The sequence below is a fragment of the Hydractinia symbiolongicarpus genome, chromosome 2, assembly GCF_029227915.1.
Source record: "Hydractinia symbiolongicarpus strain clone_291-10 chromosome 2, HSymV2.1, whole genome shotgun sequence".
In the NCBI taxonomy this organism is placed as follows: Eukaryota; Metazoa; Cnidaria; class Hydrozoa; order Anthoathecata; family Hydractiniidae; genus Hydractinia; species Hydractinia symbiolongicarpus.
Genome location: NC_079876.1, coordinates 27747993 through 27759440, shown reverse-complemented (window position 1 = coordinate 27759440; position 11448 = coordinate 27747993). Strand labels below are relative to the sequence as shown.

At 34.6% G+C, this 11448-nt stretch overlaps 1 protein-coding gene across 1 annotated transcript; it reads left to right on the top strand.

Moving 5' to 3' along the window:
• Positions 1-10345: 10345 nt before the first annotated feature.
• Positions 10346-11040, top strand: LOC130630062 (uncharacterized). Its single transcript, XM_057443461.1, has 3 exons — positions 10346-10358; positions 10456-10689; positions 10760-11040. Exons 1-3 carry the CDS (start codon positions 10346-10348, stop codon positions 11038-11040), a joined length of 528 nt encoding a protein of 175 aa, XP_057299444.1.
• Positions 11041-11448: the final 408 nt, after the last annotated feature.

The window sequence follows — 11448 nt, the reverse complement described above, 5'->3', positions numbered from 1 at the left end:
TAATCCATGACTATATTAAAGGTTTTATCTTCAACAAAATATTCATGGTACTTGATAATATTGGGATGGTTAAACATAGCAGTGACTTCAATCTCATTCATAACGCCCTTCCGTTGATGTGTCGTTAAATCATCAATTGTAATTTGTTTGATGATAATTTCCTTATGGTCGCTCTTTCTTTGGTATAAATATAGAGCAATGTATACAAATAAAATCATAAGTTAATAACATAAAGATACAATATCGTGACTAAGATGACATAGAGAATAGTCTAAATTATTTTACAGATCATCACCTATAATTTAATGTATGTATTCAATCAAAAGGATGCTAGGTCTCCTATCAACCCAATTTGGCTTAAAGCACCAACAAAGTTTAGAAAACCTTTCTTCTGTGATAAGCCATTATCTATAACCATAAAAAAGGCACCATTTAATTTTCGAATGAAGACCTACTTGGAGAATAGGGAGATCGTTTAGATTAGAAAGGGACCCACTCATTAGCAACAATTTTCCGATATTGCTAGGTTCCAGCGCTTTTAATGGTAAAACGCTGTAGGACGCGAGTGAAATGATTTTGAGATTTGGCGTAATAACTATGATAAAGGAGACCATTCCACTGTGAGAAATAGCATTCTTTCAAACTTGTAATGTAATGGAATGTACACTATCGATTCATAATGACCAAACAGATATTAAAAAAAAGAATCATAATTTCAAATAATTATAAATTGTAAGTGTATACAAATCATACAAAAACAATGATACCCAAATGCTCCACGACCAACTGCTTTCTTAGTATCTAAATCATATTTTTCCATGCCCATGTTTATAGGGTATTTATTCTTTTTATTTAAGTTTATATCAAAATATAATGTAAAACTATAAAAGAAAATTTAATATCTAATTGAAATTACACTAACAGGGAAAAACAAAACACAGACCGCAAGAAAATTTTATATTCGTAAATCTGCCTTATCTTTCTGAGCAGCAATAGTAATAAAATTATAATACCACAACAGAAAATGACAAATTTTATCAAAATACACAAAAATTAAGTTCTTGCAAAAATTTATTTTACTATTCACCAAATTGCAGTACACTCCCGATAACTCGAACCTCTAAGGGACCAAAAAAAAGTTCGAGTTGTCGAATGTTCGACTTACCAGGGCATTCGATAACTCGAACTTTGCCTGATAAGTAAAAATAGTTCGAGTTATTACAAGTTTTTCATTACGTCTAAAATCGAAATGAAAAGCCCTTGCAGGCAGGCAGTATATTTTCATAACTTAAGTGGATTACTTTTTATGTAGACGAAATTTTCGGGACGCAGGACCACTTATTTTTAAAGCCCGGCGCATGGCGAATACCTAAGAAAGCGCGTTATGTGGTCTGGGGACGATCTTTAGCTATTCTTATTCGCACATAAACATAGTATTTGGCTCTTGCTTTTCCACTTCGACTTTTTACTAAATACAAGCGTAGCACCGATGTGGCAGATGTAAAACCTTTGAACAATGTTAGTCATTCGTTAATCGCTTAAATTGAGAGAAAGGCCGTCCAAATATAAAAAGCGTAACAGGCCCTGGTGATGCAGTAATGCCTCGAATTAAAATCGAGACATGTGGTGCTTTGGCGATGCAATAATCGTAGCCTGGCTAAATTTGAATATCTCCAACCATATTTTTAATTTTTTTTGAAAGATCCAGAAAAGTGTGGTGGTATTTGGTATAAGGCTGAGAAACAATATGAGTAAACGGTTCAAAAAACTTTTAGGCTGAAAAGGCTGAAGAGAAGAGTCGGGGGCAGATTAACTCCCGCCAAAACCCCAAACTTGACATGTTCACCCCCAATTCGCCAGCGCATTATGGGTAAATTAAAGCGGGGGTTAATTTTCAGCTTTGGCTGGATGCATCTGTATGGTTGCATGGTTTTGTAAAAATATGAATACAACTTTTACCCACGGTTTTTGAATATAAGATCTGGTTTCTGCTTACGTGGTAGTGTCCACACAAGTATTAGGGAAGTAAAGGGCTTACAGTATGGCTGCAAAAGAGGACACAAAAAAGCAAGAAGGTTTGTTTTACTTCTTATTTAATCCCAAATTCCATGGTATGTAATCAAGAAAAAGAAGGCAGAGTGTTCAGTTTACTCACTACAGGCTAAATTAGATCAGGAAGTCTTGGGGAAAAGGTCAAAATTTCAGGAATTTTTACTGCATTTAAAATTATTACGTTCTTATCCAAAGCAATAATTTCAGTTCCTAACTGACAAAAGGTCATTTAAGTAAGAATTGTCTGTTTAAATAAAATAGTACATCTAGATTTGTTTTTTTAACTTCGTATTGTGTTATACATGTTTTTAAATTATAAATTGTTATTCATCATAACAATGTATTTCTCATTGAATTGAAGCTTTTCATTTTCCCCTTATGTTCTGTTTTTAGAGCTCGCCAGCTATGTCCCCAATGTATCTCCTGTGAAGAAAGCAAAGCGGTCTGATACGCAATATTTCAATTTTACTTTGCAAACAAAGAAAGAATTATTTGGTGGAGTGTCATTCAATGTTGATGCAAAGAAATCTTTTGATTTGGCATCTGAACAAAAATCACCTGTGAAAATATCAGGATTTAAACGGAAAGCTAATTTTCGGGACAATAGTGTCACTGATATTGAGGTCAACCGTAGAACATCGATCATAAATCTTGAAAAAACCGACTTCAGTTATAAACAGTGTTCCACAACACTTGCCAATGAAGTGGTGGTCAAGGGGATCCTTGAAAGCGGTATGATAGACAGGTGGTTTCAGTGACTGGTTTCATCAACATCACAAATTGTTGCAGTACCAGTATCAGCTTGTTAAACTCTTCTAAGAAGGATGTTTATGTCAATAATGCTACTGGTCTGTTACAACTGACACTGTGGAATGACTTTATTGATGATATAAAGGATAGTGGAACTTATGAAGTTGGGAATGTTCTTGTAAGAGAAGTGGAAACTGCTGGTCACAAAGAAATCATCATAAGTACCATGTCTACTACTAAGAAATCAAAAGCGTTGTGCAAAGCTAAAAAACCACACTTTGAATTGTTTACGAGGAAGAATTTTCCAATTGCCAGGTTTAATTCTTTTGCTAATCAACTCAGATGCAAATGTGGAAAAATTGCCTCCCCAGCTATTCAAACAAATTTTTACAAATGCAAGTGTGGTATAAGCTGTCGTTATTCTTCATTAGCTGTTATTCGTAATGTGCGGATCACTTTTGATGATGGCAAGGTAGTTCAAGTCTACTCAAGTCAGCTTCAGCAATATGCAGAAAAGATGGGCGTGGATGGTAATGATGATGATCAAATCACTAAATCTTTTCTAAAAGATGAAATTACGAAAGTAGTTATCAACAGAAACGATGTCTGTGTCTGTTTTATTTTCAAGAACTATCTTTAACCCTAACATTAAGGGAGTTGTGTTTTTTACTGATTTTATTTTTATGTACATAGAGACTGGCTATCTAAAGTACATTTTTTTCTTTTTTTGAGTTATGGTGTCTTTTCGAAATCTATAAACTGAAACTAGCAATAATCTTTGACTAGTAAACAAATTTTTCTTTAGAATGTTTTAAAACCTTTTTGCTTATCTGTTTTTTGTTAATTCGTTTTGTTAGTATGTTTCACCCTAATATGCTAAACCGTAAATGTTAAACTTGAAATCTATTTTCGCATCTTGTTCCTCCTATTATCAACAGGTGATTTTTGTTTAGTCAACGGCAAGAATTTTCTGCCATTATTGCAACCATTATAATAAACTACATATCTTGTATTTGTTATATGTTCTGGTCCCTTTTTTTATAACGGAGAAATATAGAAAAGGTTGCGGTCAAGGGTCGGGGTAAGAATGCGGCGATCCTGTACGGCATTCCTATGCGTTTTTTCGTGACCCTTCTGCTGATCTCCCAGTATGATGTAGTGAACTTTCTCCCGTGCAATGTTCACTCACCTGTATATAAAAATAAATACGAAAAAACAGGAGCAGAAAATGTAGTCTTAAAGGGGTTAACTTTTACAAGAACATATTTCCGTGAACGATCCAGAATAAAAATAAAAATTTTTTATAGGATTTTATTTTCGGATGGCGGTTAAACCTACGAAGATTATTCCCTGTAAAGGCTCATTTCCAGTCGACTATAGCGCAAAAAGATACCGAGCTTTTTAGTTAGCACATGCGCACTAATTTTGCGTGACAGACGTATATACACGCATTATAATATAGACTAGTTGTTAGCCCGTGGAAAAATCCACGGGGTTGCCCGTCCTTGATTTACACGCTATTTCGCGTGCCCGTTTGCAAGACGCTATTCTCGCGGACAGACAGACAGACGACCGCTATTATTAAAGAGACTAGTCGTTAACCCGTGGAAAAATCCACGGGGTTGCCCGTCCTTGATTTTTACGCTATTTCGTATGTCCGTTGTCACGACCCTATTCTCGCGGACGGACAGACAGACAGAATACGGCTATCATTATAGAGATTATTTAAAAATAACTGCACGGATGTCTTAGAAAATTGTGGCGCGCGCAAAGCGCTTATTCTGTGTCGTGCTATCCGATCGGTGTAGTAGCAAGAATGACAAGAGGGGTGCGATTGCACACACAGTTTACTTTACAAACTTGATGTGCACACGAAATTTGCGCTGATACCAAACGCTCTATTTCGTGCGTCGAACTTTCAGCGATTAACAGACAAGGTATTCGCCCCCAAAAATATGAAAAGGGATGTCAAAAAATAATTTTTCCACAAAACCATACTACCTTTGCAGGACTGTCCCCGAAGTGTAACTGAAAATATTGGTATGCTGAACTAGTTTCAAGGTCACAGTAAAACCCTTATAACTACTCACATCCTATAGTTTTTTGCACTACTTTGAAAGAAACTTTTGCAAGTCAAAAAGCTCGCGAAATTAAGAAAAAAAAACTTTCGCAAATGGCCTCTTAAACGTTTTAAACTTTCGCGAATGACCATTTCAATAATTCTTAACGAGAATTAACTGTCATGATAGGGATAGGAATTATTCTATTGTTTGATTAAGGAGTTGATAATATCGCGTAACAAAAATTTACGTTAGAGTCTTATAGCCTTGGATTCGTTTTTGGATCGCTTCAGTTGGTCAGTTCTATTAGCTGCCTATTTTTAGTTACAAGACAGCGAGACAGTATAACGCCAATCGTAACCAAATTATATGCTGGTTAAAATGTTTTGCCACTTTCGCAGTAATTTTACACTGAGATTACATTTTGTTGCGATAATGTGGTACAAATCAGAATTCAAGAAAACACAAGAGAAAAAACGCAGGTCCATGTAGTAGGATATAGTTTGAGAACTCAGACTGACGCATTCGAAACAAGGACGTTAAACATTCACTAGTTCATTTTTTATCAACTTTGTACCAATTAAACATTTTCTGAAAAATTATAGTGGATGTTGATGAAATTAAATCAAAAATACGATAACGCACAACAGGAACCAATGTTAACTTTTTCGGAACATTGATACAGCGGATTCCAACATTACAAAGACAGTAAAAAAGCATCTTATTCAATTCTGGTAATCTCGCCTGTCGCTAAATTTTCTTAGTCTTCAATGATCGATTAGAAGTTCATAACTATCCATATAGTACTGACGTTAGTGCACGAATGGATTTCATGTTAACCTATTAAACGAATCCAACAATAGTACAAAACAGTAAGATAAGATGGAATTGAAGTTAATTATCATCAATACTCTTGCCATGCCGCTCGAATTTGCATGTTGGGGGTATAACTTTAAGGGGCACATATTTTATTGCACGTGACATATTATGTCAAAATTATGCTTCAGTCTTAGTTAAACTCAAGATGTCTTGCATAAAACATACGGAGTGCAGAAAGATGTTACGATGGATAATTTCACAATAGAACTGTCATACTAACTTGAAATTCAAGTAAAGTTCTTCTTGTCAAAGAAGCAAGTAGTGTACGTACATTTCATCATTTCATTTTCGCTATCGCATTAATAGTGATGTGAATTCCGTGAATTTTAAATCTTTTCAATAATTTATATTTTAACAGTGCCATACTGCGGGGCGATTTTTAGAAAGGTTTTGTTTTGAAGAAAAAATGCTAAGTCGCTATATGTAGAATTAGGGACGATAACGCTGTGTTATAATTACACTACCAAACAAACTAAATTCTAGCATAGCATAAATTGTAAGTTGTATTATTTACGTGGTAATCCTTTTCTATTTTAAAATTGTATTGATACAGAATTTTTATTATTATATAATAACAAATAAATAGATACATTATTAATAATTAAAACAAAAAGTAATAAAGTAAAAAAACACCCCACCCACTTCTGTCTTTGTCGATATATTCACTGAATTGTTTTTCATCTAACTTGTTGTTGTTTTAATTGTTCATTACTATTGACTTCTTTTATTCATTGCCCAAACTTGTATTATCCTCGATCATCCTCACATTTACACATTAACCTGATCTTCACAGCGTCGTGATCTGAAAAATAAACGCATTTCACTGCAGTTTCAATTTCAGCATGGTTAAATACATTATTGTGAACATAAACATGATCAAGAAGAGAACCGTCAATATGAGTTGGCTCATGTACAATTATAGTATAGTTGCTTAAAACTTCTTCTAGTCTATGTGCACTTGGGCTCAAATAATCAATGTTGAAATCTCCTAGTAAAATATGAACATCTTCTGTGCTTAATTGGTCGTACAGATGATCACAAAAAGATGACAAAGATGTGGAATTAGGCAATCCCTGTAACATATTGCAATACTTTTGAACCTATCCACATCAGAATTAGGACATATATCAAAATCGGGAATCGACTAGATACTTCAGTCATATCATAGTCAGGTAACAATTGAGTTTCAGTTAGACACAATATATCTGACTCTTTCAGTTCCTCATCGTGTTCAATATCAATAGCATGTTTTGATAATGATCTAACATTCAACAAAGTAATCACCAATGAGGATTCTTCCAAAGGACAAAAAACTTTAGGTGGCAGTTAACATTCTATTCTTAATCTTTCATACTCTTTAAAGGCCTGTTTATCAGCCTTGATTGCCTTCTGTTTGAATTCACCAGTTAAATATAATCCACTCAAGGAAGTTACGCGACTAATAGCTACATAAACTTGACCAGGATTGAATTGAGTCTGTCTGATTAAATTGAAACTAATGCTTTGGTCAAACTTAAACCTTGAACTTTATGGACAGTACATGCCCAAGAAAGCATAAGTGGGAATTGTGTTCTTTTAATTCCTGGCGAAGAATTTTTTGTTATGACATTAATATCTGTGTCAGTTCTCCTAATTGGTACAACTTTGTGTAATCTAGCATAATGATCTCTCAATATTTTAAGAGCACGAGTTTGAAAATTGTCACACTTTACATATATTTTTTGGACACAGTTATCATGATACAAAATATGAAAAACTGTTCCAATACAACCATTGATTAATCCATCATCAATATCTAAGTTTGTAGTTAGCTCCAACCTTTAAAATCAACTGCCTAGCCAAACCACCTGTGTCTGCTTGTTTCCTGTTCAGTGCTTCATCAATAACATGTGATGGTACGTCATTTGGTATTTCATCAATGGCATTTATTTTATACAAAAAAGCATTTACACGTTGCAACATGCCCTCATTGTGTTTTTGATCTGGCTGATTTTCTGCAAACAAATGTAGTGCATTAACTGGATAGTTAGAATCATTCTCGTCAATGAACCCTGATTTCAAGATATTTTCATCCTCACTGGTCAGATTTGAAGTTCTTATGTTGTTCATCACCTTTCTGACGCATAACTTTTGTAAGTTCTATCAACTTGAAATTTTGCCATAACTTCAATATGCTAACAAGAAATTCATCATTGGAGTAAACACGCTTTCCCATAACAGGAGGAAGTTGATATAGATCACCACATACTATAACACTTTTTCTAGCAAAAGGAATTCGGCTTGGACCTCCAAATATTTCAATTAGTCGTTGATGAATGTTTAAAAAAAGAGTATTTGAAACCATTGATATCTCATCAATGATGATAATGCACACTTCAGATAACTTACTAAACGGGTTCGCATTTTATCACTGAGAGGAGAATAACTGTTTCCATGTATTCCGAAACAGGAGTGAACTGTTGTACCTCCAATATTTACAGCTGCTACACCAGTTGCAGCTAGAAGACATACCCGCTGCTTTTCTGCATGATCACCTTTGTAAATTGATAACTTAGTGAGTGATTTGTATATTGTTTTGAACAGATAAGATATTCCACATCCACCTTCACCAGTTAAAAATATAGACAAAGGTTCAACAACACTTGGTGAAATCTTGCCCAAAAAAATATTGTATCGAATACTTCCCGTTGCTTTTCATTGAGAGATCTATTGTTGTTAATCTCTTCATCTGATACTTCAATGGAAGTGTTTCTTGGCAGAGCAGATGAATTGGCAGAAGTTGATTCTGTTTCATTCTCTGAATTATTTTCTTCTCTTGATACTAGGTGGTCAACTTCTTCATTCTCCTGTTGTGCAAACGCCTCCTGATTTGTATCCATGTCAGCTCTAAAATTTGCAAATGCTTTATCAACAATTTCACCAAATGGTTCCAGCTTTCGTTTGCTTGTGTTGATAACATTCAGAACCTCTGGTTGGTCAACCTTCACTGTGTAAGTAATGTCTCACTCACTTTCAGAACGAAATGGGTAGTATAAAAACAGTAAGTGATGAGCATATTTTTCTGGTTGGGTGTGCCGGTTGGGAGTGTAGGATCAAATAAAAGCACGGACCTTACGGCACTTGAGTTTTTGTTTAGAATTAATAAGTGGTATTGGTGATGGATGTGAAGAAGGAATATGATTTGATTCCATGGCCTCATCATTCAGAATGACTGGTTGGTTGTCATTGTCATTTGATTCAGTTTTTGATGAGTCTAAGTAGTAGCATGCTAATAATTCTGCATGAAACATTTGATCTAAAACAGCATACTTTCCATTATTAAAAGTTGCATCAGGTCTTGTCATACACCGATCAGGCATGTTTGGTTTGAAAATATCAACACTATCATCCGAAGTTCTTCAAGTTCTGTTTTACTTTTGCACATTCTGAATCGATCTTCTGGTGAATTGCTATTTGCAAAGACTACTTTGGGAAATGTTTTTCGTAGCCACAATTCTGGCATTAGATGATACACAGCTTCCTGAACAGAGTACTCTCTATGATTGGAAAACACTTTTGCAATTTTAATCATTTGTTCATACTTGTTGTCACCATTTTCACGTGTCTCTAATAGAGCCTGTTTCATAGCTCTTGAACATTCATCTTCTGATTTTGAAAGATACTTGCACATATTTGTTATGACTTTATAATGGTTGAATACAGGTTGGATATCTATGTTTGCTTGCCATGCAAGAATTCCTTCAGAAAAATAATTATTTACTTTAAGCATGAATTAGGAGGCCGTCTCAAATAAACCTGAAAATCTGAATTCGGAGAGATCGAAAGGGCATTAAAGTATTCACTCTCTGAAATATCTAAACTTTGTAATATATCAGGTATACTTTTTGGAACATCATAATTATCACTTTGAGGATCAAATATATTCCTTTTTTTAGGAAGATTCTGATTTAAATATTGTTTAACTTTCTCCAGAATTTCTTTCCTCTTTGACAATATATGATCCTTTTGTGGAGAAGGTATATCTTCATTGAGTGGCTCTGCTACTATTGTTCTATCTGTAAAGAAATGTCCAAAGTTGAACCGACATGTGCTGTTTTTATACTTTCGACAAATTTTAGAAAGTGAATGAATCTGAAACATTTTAACAGTTTTAAATAATTCTGGTTCTACAGCAGGGTCTGGAAGATCTGCTCTTATAACATTATCAATAACATTTATATATTCTTTTTTATTATTTTTTGTTAGCACTGGTGCACCAACGATCCATGAAAATATATGAACATGAGGACTACCCCTAACTTGAAATTCAACTCGAATCACATGATATTTAACTTTTCCAAGGGGTCCATCAAGAACAATTTCTTTGAAAAAGACCTCCACGCGATATTGGAAATTGCGTGCTCCTAAAACCGGATTCATGCTTAAAATTCTGCACCGTTCCATGTAGTCCATGTCCTCAAAATCATCTTCCATAAGATTGCTGTCATAGTTTAGATATTATTGAGACTAATTCATGGCAATGCTAAAGACTTATAATAAGCTTTCAAAGAGCGTCGTATTGTTGTTCTTCCTTCCAGTTTTCAAACCTTAAAGATGTTACTGAAATGGGAGTTCTAGGTAAGACTATAACACATGTGTATGTTTTAGAATTTCAAAAAAGGGGTTTGCCTCATTGTCATTTGTTAATTCATTTAGATCCCAATGACAAACTTAGGAATGCAGATGATAATAGACAGTGTTATTTCAGCAGAAATTCTTAATCAACAGGAACACCCTGAGCTGTTTCAAATTGTACGATCATGTATGATTCATGTAGCATGTGGACATCTGAATCCTAATTCCAGATGTATGGAAGATGGTGTTTGCACAAAACGTTTTCCAAAGAACTTCTTAGCATCTACATTAGCTGAAGGCAACGGATATCCATTATATAGATGTCGTGATAATGGTATACATATCAATGTTAATAATGTTGACATAGATAATCGCTGGATACCTCTATAAATATATTTATAAAGGTCATGATTGTGCCAAGATTGTGATCAATGAACGTATTGATCATGACAAGGTGCAGACATTTTTAGATGCACAGTATGTCAGTGCACCGGAAGCAGTATGGCGTATTTTTGAATTAAACATGCACCAACAATTTCATGTTGTCCATAGATTGCCAGTGCACTTGCCAAATAACCATATTGTTTATTTTCAGCAAGAACAGGCTGAAGAGGCTCTGGACAGAGCTGCAGATCAGGCTACAAAATTAACATCCTTGGTTTGTGTTAAATGCAAAAAATCATGATGCTCGCTAAAATATGTACCCAAATATTCCTCTTCATTTTGTTTGTGTAAGAACAAAGTTTGGAAGCCAAGACAACGCGTTTATTGTAAAATTGTGTCCAGAAGGTGTAAGTCCTCACGCAGGTAAGCTTTTTTATTTATATATGTTGCTATTGCATACACCCAGTGAACTTCTTTTGAAGATTTACGACCTGTCAATGGCAATGTTGCTGAAACATTTCGTGACGCCTGTTTATTGCTTGGACTCCTGCAAGATGATACCGAATGGAACAATACTTGCAGAAAGCTCTTAAATTTCAGATGGCTCGACAATTAAGGCAACTGTTTGCAGTGATACTTACTTATTGTGAAGCTTCAGATCATTTTACTTTGTGGACAAGGTACAACGATGCAATGTTTGAAGATTATA

Coding starts and splice junctions, on each gene's coding strand:
- LOC130630062 (XM_057443461.1), top strand. Junction 10,690..10,759: donor ATATAGATGTCGTGATAATG/GTATACATATCA, acceptor ATATTTATAAAG/GTCATGATTGTGCCAAGATT.